At 41.7% G+C, this 18,200-nt stretch overlaps 1 protein-coding gene across 1 annotated transcript in view; it reads left to right on the forward strand.

The window, feature by feature from the left end:
* The window catches only part of LOC134358441 (tyrosine-protein phosphatase non-receptor type 13-like), a 426,694-nt gene that overhangs the window by 175,140 nt on the left and 233,354 nt on the right, over positions 1–18,200 (forward strand). The window contains exons 9-11 of the mRNA XM_063070670.1: positions 4,838–5,003; positions 6,040–6,114; positions 11,052–11,226. Of these exons, the coding sequence (XP_062926740.1) occupies positions 4,838–5,003; positions 6,040–6,114; positions 11,052–11,226 (416 nt within the window). The remainder of the gene's footprint in view (positions 1–4,837; positions 5,004–6,039; positions 6,115–11,051; positions 11,227–18,200) is intronic.

Here is an 18,200-nt window from a genome sequence, read left to right on the forward strand (position 1 = left end):
TAACAGGAATTAATGGCTAGTGCTGTTGTCACCTCTTAGTCAGCTCTGCTGTTTGAGAAAGAATGTGGCCTCTGATTTCTCAGCTTTGATCACTTGAGCAATCATGATTTCCATCACTGTGTCATTGGCACTTGTTAGTTTTCGGAAGCTTGACAGTGAATTCTGAATTTCTCTCCTTAAATCTCCCCATCCCATTAAGGCATTCAGTGAACTGTACAAGAATTTCATCTGATTTCAGTGTCAAATTTTGTTTGATAATACTCTTTATCTGATAAGGGTTACAATTAAAATAGGTAAGTCTTATTTTATTACATCACCAATTGTTATCATTGATTTAGACTGCATAGACCAAACAATTAATTTTTCCAGTGAATTTTAATAATCCTCATTTAAATCTCAACTCATTCTTGGATTTTTTAGTTTATATGTTCCAATTTATTGAAGCATCTTGTGACTATGTTATTAACAAAATGATCTCGCATCATCTTTTTTGAGTAGTAGAATGCAGTCAGAAGTTAGTATGTTGAAGACTCGCTCAGTAAACCTGAACACATAGAGAAGGGTTCCTCTCTCAGTCAGAAACTAAGGGAATGTTACACTGTTGGATGAGCTATCTAAGAGATCTCATGGCATTATTTTAAAGATGGGACAGATCTGCTGTCTCATCTCCAGTGACCCAGAATTGATCCTGACCTATGGTGCTGTCAGTGTGAAGTTTACACATCCTCTTTGTGACAATGCAGATTACCTCCATTTTGTAATGGAGGAGAGGTTTACGAGTTCTTGAGCTCCTGTGTGTTTAGCCATCTGACACTTAGCTCCTGGTAGGGTTATCCATGACGGTACGGTCAAGGGAGAGGTTCCAGACAAAGAGCAATCCAACCAGGACCTCAGCAGCAGAACTGATGGAAGATGATGACACTTCACAAAGGTAGCAAAGGTGGAGGAAGGCTGTAGCAGTTACAGTACCCATTCGCCTTGCATTCCATACCACTGGAACCTGACTCTGATCCGTGGTGTCTGCCCATGCATCAGCCTCACCATGTTAAACAAAGTTAGAAGCAGCCATTCTCCGTGAAGAGAATTCAGCCTAATATCTCAGTTACGTGGATCTCAGATCAGCCTCTACAGTCACCTGAAAACCAATAGACAAACCCTTTAGAGAACATCCTTCTCAACTCGAGGGATCACACTACCTCCAGGTGCCCTGGTTTCCAGTCACATCCCAAAGATCTGAGGGTTGGTAGACTAATTGGTAGACACTGTAAATTACACCTGGTATGTAGGCGAGTGATAGAATCCAGCAGAACTTTACGGGAGTATGTGGAGAAGAGGTTACAGCAAAAAATTAGTGGGGAGTGAGGCAACATAAAGTCATGGATCATGTAAATGTCGTATGTCACGTTAATACAGTGAATGTGGAAATGATGGCATGTAGATAGAAAATGCAAGATATAACCTGCAGGCCAGGTGGTCTCTATGTAGAAAGAAACAGACTTAAGGTCAGGTCTCACGGCCTGAATTCATAACTATATTTCATTCTCTCCAGTTGATGCTTCAACTGCTAATTGCTTACAACATTTTCTGTCTTTATTTTAAGTATGCATATTCTATTGTATTTGGCTTTTGAATTATTCCTGCGGTTTTGAGCAACTTATTGCCCAACCAATATTTACTCTGAATATTGTTGCATTATTGTGTGTGTATTCCATGCAATGTAAAGATTCAATTTCAAGTTTATTGTCATTTTCAATGTAGATGAAAGCGGCTCTCCTCTTGGCCAGGGTGCACAGCACAGTACATCTCTCATTCGCAGCACATAAAGTCATATTACCACAAGTAACAAGGTGCATTTATGCCACAAGTTAAAAAGTTGTCTCAGTTTCATAAAGCCATGACGCTGGATGGGAAGCACTTAGGGCTATCGTCAAAGATAACAGAGAAATGCAAGGCTATTAATTCATAACAAGCAATTAGTAATCTTCAGCTGCATTATGTCAATTATTAAGGAGCCAATTTTTGAACTGAAAATAAATTGATCAGTCATATCCTGAAGGTGGATAAGGTGATGAATCACTATTTGTTCTTTGTTCATATTCATGTTTAGATGGATCAGTGCAGTGTCTGATTTTATAGTTACTAGTAAATTGAGATTTATTCTTAGGGTTTTCCTGTACTCTGGTTGAGGAAAATTAAAAAGTATCATGTCCATTCTGAGTGTTAAACTTTAGGAAAGATGGAGACAATGCACACAAAGTTCTGGAGGAACTCAGCAGGCCAGGCAGCATCTATGGAGAAAAGTACAGTTGAGTTTCAGGCCGAGACCCTTCATCAGGACTTAGGAAAGGTGTTCAGACTTTGGAGAGGAATTTACTAAAACAATTCCAGCAATTTACTAAGATCCGTTTAGTTACTGTGTATGGCTGGACTGAGTCACACAGGCTGTTCCTTAGCAGAGGAGGCTGTGAGGAGACTTAAATGTGTGTGTAATGTCATGAAAGGTATGGACTGAGCAGATGGAGAGAAATCATTTCAGTGGTAGAAGAACCAGGGACGACAATTGAAAGTGATTAGCAAATAGAGCAGAAGGAAAACTACCTGAACACATGGTGTGGTTTGGGTCTGGAATGCTCTGCCAGCAGGACATGTAAATTCCACTACAGCATTCGAAAAGAGAAATGGATATGCTCTGAATGGGAAAAAGTTGCTAGGCAATGGGGAGAATGTGAGGGAGTGGAATCAGCTGGATCACTGTGCTTACAGAGAGTCCGGATGGATTCAACAGGCCAAAGGCCCTCTTATCAATAAACTGCAACCATGCTGTGGTTCTTATTTTATACGTTCTCTTTTGGTGTTTTAGATCACTTGGCCCATCAGTTCCGTGCTGTTTCTCAGAGCAATCTCATCTGTCTCATTCCCTTTTTATTTCTCTGTAACCTATTCTTTCTCATGTGCCACGTGATTCTCCTGCAAACTCGCCCATACTGGGGGCAAGTTACAGCAGCCAATTGACCCACTAACCAGTATATCTTTGAGATGTGCAAATCAACAAGGTCACTTGAGGGAAACCCGAGCAGTCACAGAGAGAACTATAGATCTGCCATTGGTGGGGGTTGGCCACGGATGTTGAGTCCGAGCTGTCTATGTTGTTGGTGCAACACCTTCAGTCAATACGCAAGCCTGGACGTCAGCCAGAGCAGTACGATACGGAGAGCACGAAGTTGTCCAAACGGTGGCTCCCCCTCTCCACACGGTTGATGAATCCAAAGGAATGGCAGAGACCATTACAGTTTGATACCAGCGGCATCACGGAAGTTGCCAGTCAGCACTGAGCTCAGTGTGGGGTTTCCAGCTCTGGGTTTAATCCACTCCCCTTCCCCATGAGTGGGTATAGACTCAAGGCAGTGGAGGTTTGAGGCCAGAATTTTTCTTCTCCTTCTAGATGCCTGGAGCAACTGGTTTTAAGGTGCCAGTAACCCGCCTTTGTCCCTTCTGCTGTCAGTAGAAAGGGCTCTGCTCGGCTTAGTAGCTACACCACACCTGAGAGCAGGAACTGGACTTGGTTTGTCAGAGGCTTTTTGAGACGCATGCCATTGGGACCATTTAATAGGTACTGGGATCTTATCCCCAATACCCACCTCCCCGCCGGCTATGACAACCTTAAGGAATATGTACGTACACACAGCCATCAGCGGAGATCAGGATTGAACCTGGGCTGCTGAAGCTGTGAGGCAGTGGCACTGGGTGCTGTACCACTGTGCTGTACTATATCAAAAACTCTCAGTAATCTGTACCATTGTGCTGTACCTTATCAAAAACTCTCAATAATCTGGCCCATTGTGCTGTACTATATCAAAAACTCTCAATAATCTGGCCCATTCAAGAGTCGCTTCAGGTTTTGTAAACTAAGGCTCAACTCTGGGAACAGAATGAGTTCCAAGAAGTACCTAGTTTTTAGATGAGTTGAGATCACTGAAATGAGTACTTGTTTATACCTCTGACCCTCTTAGACTTCAGCAGGATGAAAGTACAACTTGTGTTACAATTCTATTGTCATTAGCATTCTCTAATGGATGAGTGGAAAATAATGGAGCTGCTTCCTCTACATAGCACATGATTTAACAATGGTGGATACTTTCTATATATCTAGTTAATAGTCAGAATTATTGAAGACAGCCATAGTGATAACATACTAAAAGCAAAAATGATATAATCTTTATTAATTGGTGGTCTGTTGGTGTTAATTGTTAATTGGTGACTGTGTATGTCAATGTACTGTGTACAAATTATAAAGATGCAAGGTCTCCACCAGAAGCTTGAAATCTCTATACAATGTCTGTAGTTTGCTGGAAAGCTTTGGCCTAAGAGATTTTACCGGTTAACAGCTCTTGAGCTTTGTTTGAAGCCTTGTGAGAGCTTTCCTGTGACAATCAAAAGGAAATCCGTGGCCATAGAGAAACCTCCACAATGCGTGAATGAGCTTTGCTGCCATTTGACCCACATCACCACTATGCAGGCCCTTTGAAAGAATCTCGTTCCCCTGCTCTTGTCCAATAAGCCTCACCTTTTTTAAAGTCCCATATGAAGATTGCTGTCAATTGCATTTCCAGTTCAGAGCATCTCTGCATATAAGAGGAAGTCCCCCGTCTGGCCCTTTTGCTGACGGTCTAAACCTGCATGTTCACTTGCCAATCCTCTTTCAGCAGAATCATTGTTACATAAAGCTGTGGAATGAAATGATTAATCTGGGCTCTCTTGTCTGTGGAGCCAGCTCTCGGTAGCTGTAAGTTGATGCTATTGAACAGATTGGGAGTAACTCTCTAATTCCCTTCTGAAGGTCCTTAAGTACATTGAATACCAACTCCAGTAGGATCCAGTTGGAGTCTGAACGTAACTACATCCCGAGTAGAGAATCGTATTATCATACTGCATTCCCAAGCGAGGCGAATAACTTGCCGCAGAGAACTGCTTCTGTGCCCAGTTTGTTGCACCGGAAGGGAAAGGTAGGACCCCATTTTACTCTCTGGAGTATTGAGCAGAAAAAATCATAACTGTCATGTCTTTTCATGTCTGTGATTCTCTAGAGTTCTAGAAGATTCTTCAGGCTAGATCGTTGTAACTTTTTAGTGCAAGAGGTCGATAGATTTTTGAAATATCAGGGAATTGAGGACAATGGGAGCTGGTAGAGTAGAGGAGTTAAGGTCTAGGGCAGATTGATCATGCTTATTGAATGGAGGGGAAGGTTTGAGAGGCCTGATGGTCTACCCCTGCTCCAATATTCCAATGTTCCTGAGTTCAGGTGATTGCCAGGGCTGAGAGAAATATTGTTCACCTGGTCTTGTGGGATTTGTCTGATCTTTAGCTCCTAGCACTTCTACTTTAGAATCAGTGATGAACACCCTAACACAATCTGTGAGAGGATATCATTGTGCAATTACTATATGCAATTACTTGATGGCTGTGAAGAGTTAAATGTAAACAAGTCCATATCTGGAATAGATCACCTGAAAGCAGATTCATGGGCAATTCTCTAAACTGTATGTGAATTAATTGTAGGAGTAAGGTGAGAAAGCAGGAAATGGGATTAATTGGGCAATTCTTTTGGGGAAAAAAATCACACACATAGGCACTGCAAAAACTCAATGGGTCAGGCAGCATCTATGGATAGTTGATGTGGATGTTCATCAGTCCAGATAAAGGGTGCCAAGCTGAATCATTGACTGTCCATTTCCGCCTACAGGTGCCACCTGACCCCTGACCTCCAGCACCTTTAGTGTTGCTCCAGATTTCCAACAATTATTTAGTTATTGGGATACAGTGAGGTATAGGGTGCTTGAACCATGCCGTCCAGCAATACCTCATGCAATCTCCTTACAGGCAGTGGTGGGAATTGAACCTGTGTTGCCTACACTGTAAAGCATTGTGCTAATCACTATGCTATCGTGCTGCCCTAGTATTGATCGCACTGGTAGGATGGAATGAATGGCATCATTGTATGAAAGATGTCTCTATGATTGTGTTTTCTGTTCTCTCCACCAGCGATATTTGGGACCAGAGTTCATTCGGATGGCTGGGGACCCTGCAATGCCATTGGATCTGCCAGGCTCCATTGTGGTGAGGAATCCATTGTGGCCAGGCTCCTGTATGGCCATTTAATTAACTCCAATTATATTCATTGACATGTGTACAGCACAGTGAAGTCATGGCTTGGTATCACTGTTAACCCACGTGATTGCCCCATCACATCTCTTAAACCCACAAGCTGCAGAGTAGCTTGTGGCCCCTTCTGCAAGTTCCCTGTGGTCACCATTCACTGAGATCCAGTAGACAAGAACTGGAAAATAAATAGTCCACATGCAGTAGGTGAGAAGATTGAAGTGGGTTTTAACTTTTGCCATTAATGCTAATACTCCTGTACTTCATGTCAATCAAACTGAGTGATCTGGAAAGAACATTAGTTCATCATCATACATTCATTTCTTCAGAGTTTGTTTTTGATAATTAGTTATCTATTTTATTATTGTTACATGTACTGAGATACAGTGCAAAGCTTTTGTTGGCATGCCCTTCAGACCATAAGATATAGGAGCAGAATTAGGCCATTTGGCCCATCAAACCTGTTCTGTTATTTCATTCCATGTATTCAGGTGTACAGGCAAGGAAAAAGAAACAGAATATATTGTTGCATTTGCAGAGAAAGTCCAATGCAAGTAGGCAATGTGCAAGGGCCATGGTGAGGCAGCCTGAGAGATCAGGATTTCTTCTTTGTCATAAGGAGTTACTTATTTATTGAGATACAGTGCAGAAGAGGCCCTTCAGGCCACTCAAGCTACGCTGACCGGCAATTGCCGATGTAAACATAGCCTAACCACAGGACAATTTACAATGACCAATTTTCCTCCCAACCTCGATGTCTTTGGACTGCGGGAGCACTGGGAGGAAGCCCACGCAGTCATGTGGAGGACGTACAAACTCCTTACAGGCAGTGGAGGGAGATGAACCTGGGTCACAGGTACTGTAAAGTGTTGTGCCACCCCAAATGTCTTTTCATACCAAATGTCTCTGGGTAGGCTGTGACCATCTGCTGAGTGAAAATTCAGTGATATATTTTGAACTTGAGTGACTAGTAATGAAGTAGAGCCTGACTCACATCTCTTGTGATTGTCCAGCGATGTTGATGAGAGAAGAGCTATGAAGAGTTATGTGTTAAGAAGTCCATATCTGGAATAGACCACCTGTTGGCAAAACTGCCACCATCAGTTTCACGGTCTCACAGAAACTCAAGATACACCCACTCTCTAGCCACCTTACCGGCAAATCCATCAGTGATGGTCTGCATGCACTGGGGAACTATCTGCTTGCCTCCCACATTGTAGGTGATTTTAATGCAAATTATTAACCTTGGGATCATTTAAAATTTCACACGAGCTGCTAGTCATGCCAGCACACAAGGGCACTCATTATTGAACTGAGGGTCCTCACAGGGATGTGTAATTTCACACAAAAAACGGGAATATACTTTTAAATAACAAAGTTCTGCTTCTAGATATCCATTTCACTTGAATTTAACCCATTGCCAGGATAAATCCTTTACTGAACATCTGTTACAACCCATTGCAGAAACAGGGCCACAGTCCCATGTAAACATTAACACTAAGAGTTCTTTCAAAACGAGGGGAGCTGTGTTGCGCTTTATAAAGCGATTTCAGTCTCATGGGTTCATTGATAAGTTTGTGTTTCATTTCAAGAGGGGCCCATTTTATGAGCTTCGTATTCACATTCTATGGTGAGGAACTTCCCTCGCGGGAAAGCAATTATCCATCCTTTTGTTGGAACTCAATTTCAAAATTAGTCCCTAGTTCATCCCCAGTCAGTAACACTAAGCATGCTCAAATGCCATATCATACTCCAGGAACCTGCCTTTGAAATTCATTCCATTGAAAATAATAGAATGGATTTCATAGAAATGTAGAGAGGAGGAAGTGGGCCATTCAGCCCTTCGAACCTGTTCCACCATTCAATCTATTTTACTCCTTCTTCTATAAGTGAATTGACTTGTGCTCATTTTTGTAGTAGAGAATTCCACAGTTTCACCATCCCTTTAGTGAAGATATTTCTCCTTGTCTCAATCCTAAATGTCTTATCCCATATCCTGAGTCAATGACCCCTCTTTCTATAACCCCAGCTAGGAGAAACATCCCCTCCACGTCCAGCCTGTTTAGCCCCATTAAGAAATTCTCTTGTTTCAATAAGATCTCATTCTTCTACAATTCAATGAACACAAACAAGCCTAGTCAACCCAATCTCTCCTAATTCAGTAGTCCTGCCATCCCAGGAATCAGACTGGTGAACCTCCACTGTGCTATCTCTTTGGCAAGTATTATTTTCTTAGTTAAGGACAATAAAATTGGCCGTAATATGGTCAAAGTGGTCTCAGCAAGTTCTTGTTGTCATCCTTGCTCCTGTAATTGAAACCTCTTGCTATGAAAGTCGACATATCAGTTGCATTGTTACCTGATTGGTTCACCTGCAGGTTTGTTTCCTGTGACTGTACAAGGACACCCAAGCACTACTGTTCATCAACAATCTATTACCGTGTAAATAATACACATCTTTACTCCTCTTCCAGCACAAGGGAGAGAACTGCGCATTTATCCATGTTAAATGGACCGCCACGGTAGTGTAGCGGTTAGCGCCACACTATTACAGCTCAGGTTGTTGGAGTTTAGAGTTCAATCCCAACATCCTCTGAAAGGAGTCTCCCTGTGGCATGTGTGGGTTTTTCTCCTGATCCTCTGGTTTCCTCCCACAGTCTAGTTAATTGGTCATTGTAAATTGTCCCATGATTAGTTTAAGGTTAAGTCGGGGTGGTTGGGGGTTGCTGGGCAGTGTAGCACGAAGGGTCAGAAACGCCTATTCTGAGCTGCATCTCTAAATAAATACAGTAGATAAATTTCATCTACATGTCATGTGCACCATTCACAATCCCACCTGGTCTCAGGCATGGCGTGGAATAATGTGACTATATTGTTTGTTTACTGCTACCAAGCACACGTGTGTTTGGGGTGAACTTCCAGGCAAGAGCCAACATGTCAGATACAATGTAGGGAAGTCTTAAATTGAAGCTCCCTTTTGTCTGTCCCAGCATGTGATTATATATTTCCTTCTCACCTAAAATGAATACGCTTGACAAAGGTAATTTGATTCAGAAAGACAAAGTCTAGTGTAACTACACACAGCTAATTGGCTGAAATGTTTCTGAGGTTTTCACCTCCTCAGAAAGAAGACAAATCTGGGGAAAGTTGATTCCAGTATTCATTATGCCTGAAGAAATTAAAAGAGATTGTCATTTGAGGGATACAAGCTCAAAAATTAGATCTATAATATCATGGACTGATTTCCAAATGTGAGCAAGATTCTCCACAAGAAATGGAGGGACCATTCTTGTGTTGGTCTGAAATTTTGGTTGGTGTTCAATGTTTTTTTTTTGTCTCTGGATTGCAATTCCATTGCTTCAATTAGCTGACAGTTTCACTTATGAGATGGAATACGTGGGTTTAATCTCTCAGTCCATGACTTAAGCACCTAATGTTGAGGGTAACTTCAGTGAGTTACAGGTGATAACTACTGTAGATTATTCTCAGCAACAGGCGTTACTGCAACGAGGAACTCATATTTCCCCAGAAGATTAGTGTGCAGGTATAGTAAGTAATTTGGAAAACCAACATAATATTATTGTTTATTGCTAAGAGTAAAAATACAGAGGGAGGTTATGCTTCAGTTAGACATTGGTGAGACTAGGTATGGAGTATTGGCTACAGCATTGGTTTTGTGTTTCAGAAAGAATGCTAATGCATTAAAAGCAATTCAGGGAAGGTTTACTAGATTGGAAAGGAGTGGTTGTCTCATAAGGAAAGGTTGGACAGACTTGACTTGTTTCCACTGGAGCTTCGAAGCAAATGAGGCAATGATTGGAATATATAAGGTCCTGAGGGGTTTTTACAGGGTGGACGTGAAGAGAATGTTTCCCCTTGTAGGAGAATCTAGAATCTAGGGAGTCACAGTTTGAAACTAAAGAGTTCTGCATTTAAGAATGAAGAGATTTTTTTTCTTTCTCTCAGAGTGTGTTGAGTCTTCGGAACACCTTATCTCAACGAGCAGCGGAAACAGAGTTTATAATTCAATAAGGCAGAGGTAGATCGGTTTGTGATAATTAAGAGGGTTACTGGAGTAGTCGAGAAGACAGAGTTGAGTTTGCCAAAAGCTCAATTGTGATCCTGTAGAAATGGCACAACAGACTTCAGGGGCTAAATGGCCAAGTCCTGCTCCAAGCAATTAGTTAGATATATTTTCTGTGCATGTTTAAAACAACCATGCTTAAAATTAATGGCGAAACTGGAGAAATATTTCTCTCCACACATGATGTAGCTATGATTTTAATTCCACTGACTAGATTGTGGTTTATTTTAGTGTAAGGCATAATTTACCTCCCATGTTATTTTACATGGTCTTATGGTCTTATACACAATGGATTTAAAAACCAGGATCATGTCAGTGAGGTCTTCAATATGCACCTGCTTTCTTCCCAACCGCTGAATGGAGTTTAGGGTAACACGGCAGCATAACGTTATTAGAGTCCCAGTGGGATGGGTTCAGTTCCCGTCTCTGCCTGTAAGGAGCCTGTGTGCTCTCTCAGTGACCATGTGGGTTCCCTCTGGGTGCTCCTGTTTCCTCCCACACTCCAAAGACATAAAAGTCAGTGGGTAAATTTATCACTTGTGTGTAATTGGGTGTCACAGGCTCGATGGGCCAGAAGGGCCTGTTACCGTGCTGTATCTCTAAATAACAATAAAAACTTCAAAGCTGGATTCTGTAAGTCTCCTTCGAATCTGAATTGCTCAATTGGTTTACAAGGAAACAGTAATTTTTGAGCAAAATTGAAGATTTCCAGCAGAGTGGTTCACACTTGACCAGCGAGGTGCCCTGTGAGTCACTGCACTCTGCCTGGTGGTGACCTGGTGTAATCAAGTAACCAAGCTTCCTGTTTGCAGAGCAAGAAAGGGAAGATGCATTTATCACAGCGAGAGCTCAGTGTCATCATACCAAATGGACAATGTCTGCAAGTCAAATGTGATGTAAAGGCAACAGGCAGTGATGTATTTGACATGGTTGTCGCTTACACCAACTTTGTGGAGCATTTCTATTTTGGTCTTGCTTATCTCAAAGGTAAGTTTTTCAAAGTTGTCTTTGTTTGCTTTTTTTTTGTTAGTTGGTTATGAAGCTTGCTGTTGTTTGATTTAATAATCTCAGTATGTTAATTTTCCAAATCTCTGTCGCTTCCATTGGAGTTCAGATGGAAGGTTTTGAGTGAGAATGTACAGCAGAACATGGTACAGGTTAAATCTGAACACAGTACAGGGGTCGAATCGTTTGCAGAGAATAAAAATGGATAGCTTAAATTTGGTGGAAGACATCCTCTGTCCAGGAAAACATATCAGCTATCCCCTCACTCAGTCTAGGTTCAGGTGCTCCAATGGATTCCGACCAAATCACAGCTGAGTGCGTTCCAATGGGTATAACTCGCCCTCCAATGTCCCTTCAATCAACTTCCACCCCCAAATTGTCCCTAAACTCTGCAGTTTCTGAAATAAAGGGAACTGCCCAGAAATTGGGTGATGGTGTGGCGGTTTTCTATCTAAAACTAATGCTTTGTGAAGGAGTGCATTTGCAGAATTGGAGGTGTGGAGTGAGCTCAGTTAATCACAGATATGATTGATCGAATGCCCTTCAAAACTGAAAGATCCTACAATTCAAAATTTTTTTTTATAGTCAAATAATATTGATGGAACTCATGGATTGACTAGACATTGAGGTCTGGAACTGAAAGCTGTCAATATTAATAATAATGCTGCAACACACAGGCACACATTCTCATAGGTAGTGTCGACAGCCAGTATTGTTTTCCCAGAGTCAGACTGTCTAAAACTAGAAGGCATGTATTTAAGGTCAGAGGGGGGAATGTTTGAAGGAGTTGCGTGAGACAGGTTACCTGTGCAAAGTGGTGGGCGCTTGGAATGTGCTGGCAGTGATGGTCGCGAAGGAAGACATGACAGAAGTGTTTAAGAGGCTCTTCGATGGGCAGAAACTGGAACGTTCAGGAAATGGAGGGGTATGGACCATGGGCAAGTAAAAGCAATTAGGTGCATGTGCTTAATTCGTTAGAACAGCATCATGGGCTGAAGGGCCAGTTCCAGAGCTGTACTGTTCTAGATTATACATTCAATCTTATCAGCTCTGACTTAATTTATACAGTATGTCAAAATATATATCTGATTAATCACAGAGAAGGCCTGGATTTTGACAGTGTATTCATGTATTCATAAGGGAGTTGTACTCTTTTTTAATTGTTTCTTCAAATAAAACATCTCTTCTGCCATGATGTGCAGCTGAAATTGTGGACTTTTGTAGTACGATCAAACATGATCTGATTTGTAAAGTAATTAATGTTAAAAATCCAACTCTCATTCTCACAGGATAGACAGTGCTACAAGTGGCAGTAGGTGGGGCAATAGGCAAGTGGGCCCATCACAAACCCTGCCCCCCACCCAACTTCCCAACAAGCTAAAAACATGAGGATAAATTAAGAGAACATCTGATCATCTTTACTCTTCCTGGTGAACAGCTGTTATCCCTGATCATATTAAAATATCTTGGCAGAGACCTTCCTCCACCAGGTTTCTTGTGGCATTCCAAAGCTTGGCAGGTTTTTTCTAAATTTTGGCATGACTCCAGTCAGAAAATTAAATTTCATGGCTGGTAGGGGATAACTGGGGAAAGCACAATTGCATAAATGGACCACCATCCTCTCCAGATGGTACGCTGAAAAACTTCCTTCAATTATTTTGTCCTGCTAGGAGTATAGGATCAGTCAGGAATTGTTGGAACTGGGCTAACATTGCTGAAGGTCCAAAAGTAATGAAAGTCATTCCGTAGCATTTATTTACATACTCACACTCACACTCACACTCACACCCACACTCATACTCACACTCACCCACACTCACACCCACACTCACACACACCCACACCCACACCCGCACTCACACCCACACCCACAACCACACCCATACACTCACACGCGCACTCACACACGCACTCACACCAGCACTCACACCCACACCCACACTCACACTCACACCCACACTGACACACACACTTACACACTCTCTCTCTCACACACACACACTCAGTCACATAAATATGCATACACATGTGCATAAATGCATAAACATAAAGACAAGAGTTGAATACATATTTGTACCTAAACACAGATACACACACAAACGCAAATGTGTTAATAGTGCAGAACAAAGTGCTGATACAGGATGAGTCTTAGTAGAAGGCATCGTATCTATGTCCTTTGTTCATATTCTGACTCTTCATTGCCCTGATGTTCAACATTTGGTCTCCTTGTTTTCTGCAGCGAGTGAATCAGGCTAATGTCCTGTTCCACGTGTGAAAATATTCGTCTACATCTTGATCGGGTTGACGAATTATATTCATGTGCAAAATACTGAGGGTTAATGCTGGAGCCCTGAGTATTTGCCATCTGATACCCAGCGTAGTTGTTTGTTTCCCTTCCTTACTAAACTGTTACAATCTGCTATGATTTAACTCCAATTTGTGGTTGCTAATCCAATTTATAACCATGCACACGGCTAGTAGAATGTATAATTCTTGTAATTGGTAATTGGTTTATTATTGTCACAAATACCGAGATGCAGTGAAAAACCAGATCATTTTTAGACATCAGTACATCTGAGTGGTACAAGGAAGCAATAACAGGATGCAGAATATCGTGTTACAGCTGCAGTGACAAAGGAAGTGCAGGACAGGTAGGCAATAAGGTGTGAGGTGGATTGTGAGTTTAAGAGTTCATTTTTATCATACAAGAGGGCCGTTCAAAGGTTTCACAACAGTGCATTAGAAGCTGTCCTTGAGCCTGGTGGCACATGTTTTTAAGCTTTTGTATTTTCTGCTCAGTGGAAGGGAATGGGAGGGATCTTTGATTATGCTGGTTGACACAACAAGGTGTAGACAGAGTCAGAATCAGAATCAGGTTTATTATCACGGTATTATATGATATGATTTTTTATTTGTAGCTGCAGTACAGTGCAAAGACATAAAATGACTATAAATTTCACAATAAATTCATAGGAATAATGAAGTAGTGTTCATTGACTGTGCAGAAATCTGATGGTGGAAGGGAAGAAACTGCTACTAAATTGCAGAGTTTGGATCTTCAGGCTCCTGTACCTCTGCCCTGATGGTGGTAACAAGTTGAGAGCATGTACCCTTTGGCAGACCCGGCTGGTGGCGTAGTGTCATCAGTGCCGGACTTCGGGACAAAAGGTCCCGAGTTCGAATCCAGCCAGTTCCATCCATGCTGGGTTACGAGCTGGTGATCTCTTTGGAAACTCACCCGGCAGAAGGAAATGGCAAACCAATGCTGTAACTTGTCTCGTACGCGGTTCCCCACAATGTCAGAGAGGCGTGGAGGGAAATTGTCTGCTAACCAGAGAAACTCCGGATGCGACATACCTTTCCCTACCCTTTGGCAAGGACCCTCTTGAAGATGTCCTTGATGGTGGGGAGGGTTGTGATGGAGCTTGCTACACTCTCAATGTCCATACCAGGCTGTGCGGCAGCCAGTCAGAATGCTCTCCACTGTACATACAGTATATATAAATGTTCAAGTCTTTTGTGACATACCAAAGCTCCTCAGCCTCTTAATGAAATAGATCCACTGGTGTGCCTCCATCATGATGGCCTGAATATATTGAGTCCAGAACAGATTCTCGGGGATGCTGACACCCAGGAGCTTATTGATGTTCACTTTTTCCACTGCTGACCCTTCAGTGAGGACTGGTGCATGCTCTCCTGGCTTCACTTTCCTTAAGTCTACACAATTTCCTTTGCCTTGCTGATGTTGAATGTGAGGTTATTGTTGTGACACCACTCAACCAGCCAATGTATCTCAATCCAGTACCTTTCCTCATGTCACCAACAGCAGTTTTGGAGCCTGTTGTTTAGTACTGATGGGGTGATGGTGTTGAACACTGGGGCATAATCAATCAACAGTTTCCTGACGTATGTTTTTGCTGCTGTCTTGGTGCTCCGAAGCAGAATGTAGAGCCCATTAGATTGTGTCCGACATAGACCTTTTGTGGCAGTAAGCAAATTGCAGTGGACCATGTCCTTGTTCAGACAAGAATTAATTCTAGCCATAACCGACCTTTCAAAGCACATCACTATGGTAGATGAGAGTGCTACCAGATAACCATTGAAGCAGCTCCTCCTGCTCTTCTTGGTACCAGCATGATTGCTGCCCTTTTGAAGCAGGTGGGAATCTCCGACCGCAGCAAGTGAGTCAGCATAGATTTTCGGTACCCAGTCAGGTACATCACTGGGGCCTCTTACCTTGGGAGAGTTCACTCTCTTAAAGGATGTTCTGACATTGGCTCTGGGATAGAGGTCACAGGGTCACCAGATGCTGGGAGGATATGCATAGGTGTTGCTTATTCTGTCTTTCAAACCATACATAGAATGCTTTGAGCTCATGAGGGAATGAAACATCACTGCCATTTATGCATTAGGTTTAAGCTTATAGGAAGTAATGACACGCAAACCCTGCCACAGCTGACAATGCATTTGATTTCAAATACAATTGCCTTTTCACTCTCAAGATAGTATTCCATACGTTGTACTGGGACTTCCTGCTTGATTCTGGATTGCCAGAGATCTAGCCCTTAGCAGACTGTGAATTTCCAGCTTCGCCGAGTCCTTCTGGTTTGCAAAAGCTTGGCATGTTCTCAAAGAGACATACATGTCCTTGCAGGTTTTGATTAAGTTGGTGATGCCCGTATAATCCCCGAATATGGTCCAGGCAACCGATTCAAAGCAGGGTACTCCATGGTGGGGAGACTAGTTTTCATGCTGGAGTGAGATGTGTCTGTCAACAACTCTACAACTTTTGGGGTTTTGTGCAGAGCAATTTCTATACCATACTGTGATGAATCCGAATAGCTTGCTGTCAATGGTAGTTGGAATCAGGATCGCACTGCCTGAGAAGCTGCTGAAGGGTGATACTCTCCCAACAGTTAAGAAGCATCCAGACAAACACCTGAATTGTTGGGCATAGAGGTTTACAGATAGTACAGATTGAGCATGCCTAATATGAAATGCTTGGGGCAGAAGTGTTTTGGATTTCGGATTGCTTTAGATTTTGGAATATTTGCATCTATATAATGAGATACCTTGAGGATGAGACCCAAGTCTAAACACTAAATCCATTTACATTAACCTACAGCTTATGTACAGCTGGTGTGAAGCTCGCATAGTGAACAGTCAGAGCACAGTCTGACGTGATTGGGCTGGATCCTTCACAGACTGCTAGAGTTGAATGATTTCCCCCAACTGCATCTGTTACCAGTTCCAGCACTGTGACTGGCTTCCTATCCACCATCAATTTCAAACTGCTGCCTGTTCCACAGCAGCTATGATGGGAGGGGATATTTTTATATAATATTTTTAATAATTTTGGACTGAAACAATTCCCTTCAATTTTCAGTGCATTGTGATAGATGTCTACTTGTTTCATGATCAGCAAAGCATTCAGCATAATATGTTCTCTGACGCTGATGAATCCACTCTTTCAATACGCATTCAAGATCTTCATTTCTCACTTTATGCAGTCTTTTTCTGTTAATGAACTTCTGCTCATTACATACGTGAGGTCCTTTCTCAGAACTGTCTGTGGTGTGCAGAAGCCTGCGCATCACCTGGGAACCGTCCTGGCCCCTTGTGGAATTTTTCATTTGTGATGTCATGTCAGTGCTCAAAAAATAAATTCAGATTTTGGAGGTTTTCTGATTTTGGAATTTTCGATAAGGGGTATTCAACCTGTACTGGGAAATGGAATTAGTACAGATGGGTCAGCAAAGTTATACATGATTGCCAAAGGGCCTGCTTCGGTGCTCTAATTGTTAGGTAGGCTCTTGAAGATATGCATACAAATCCCAAAAACATGCAGTTTTTGTTTGCTGGAACCCTCAAACTACCAAACACACAAAATCTAACACTCAAGGGCCTGCATTTAAAGTGAGGGGGGTAGGTTAAAAGGAGAGGTGTGGGGCATGTTGTTTTACAGAGTGGTGGGTGCCTAGAATGCAATGCCTGTTGTGGTGCTGGAAGCAGAAAAGAGGAGTTTAAGAGGCTGTTAGAGGGGCACATGCAAGTGGAGAGAAAGGAGGGCTATGGACATTGTGTCCATTATGTAGAAGGAATTAGTTGGGCATTGAATTACTAGTATGATTAATTTGGCACAACATTGTAGGTCAAAGGTCCATTAACTGTGTAGTTCTATTTTTAAATTAAGGGTTTCTTCTATTGGTACAACTGGCAATTTGAACATAAATTATAATTGAACTGACACTGGAGTATAAGGGTTGTACTGTCTGTAAAGGTGGTGGGGTGGAAGTAATTTCATTTAATGTTTTCAAAAGCAATGGGGAAAGAGCAAGCAATGTGACTGATGACACTACTCTAGTCAGACTTGATGAGGCAAAAGGTCCAGTCCAATACCATACCATTTATTTGATTCCTGTTTGATTGTAAATTCTACAATGAATCAGATTGATTGGATAAATGTTTTAGAATAGTGTTCTTAAAAAAGCTTTTTTAATATAGTGGTATCCTGATAGAGTTTTATTAATATTGCTGAAAATAAGGTTACCACAAGAAATGTTTTAGTTCTTTGGTTCATATCTCACAAGCAACTAAGTGTAAAAAATTCTTTGGGGAAAGACAAAAAAAAATTTCCTGGTTCCGTTGGTGTAATCAGATTGACAGGAGATGAACAAAATGAATATTCAGATTTTTAAAAAAATTTTAAAACAGCCAAGAAGATCGTTGAAACTTGACCTGCTGTATCGGTGTAACTGTGCTTGAAATTTCATGACCTTTCAATGATGGTTTCTTAATTTCTGGTGGATTTCAAAGTTAAAGTATGCTTATGTCACCATATACTACTGTACTTTAAGATTCATTTTCTTGCAGACATTCACAGTAGAACATTGAATACAATAGAATCAATGAAAAACAGCAAACAACCAATGTAGAAAAGAAAACAAACTGTGAAA

Source organism: Mobula hypostoma, chromosome 18 (genome assembly GCF_963921235.1).
Source record: "Mobula hypostoma chromosome 18, sMobHyp1.1, whole genome shotgun sequence".
Classification (NCBI taxonomy): Eukaryota; Metazoa; Chordata; class Chondrichthyes; order Myliobatiformes; family Myliobatidae; genus Mobula; species Mobula hypostoma.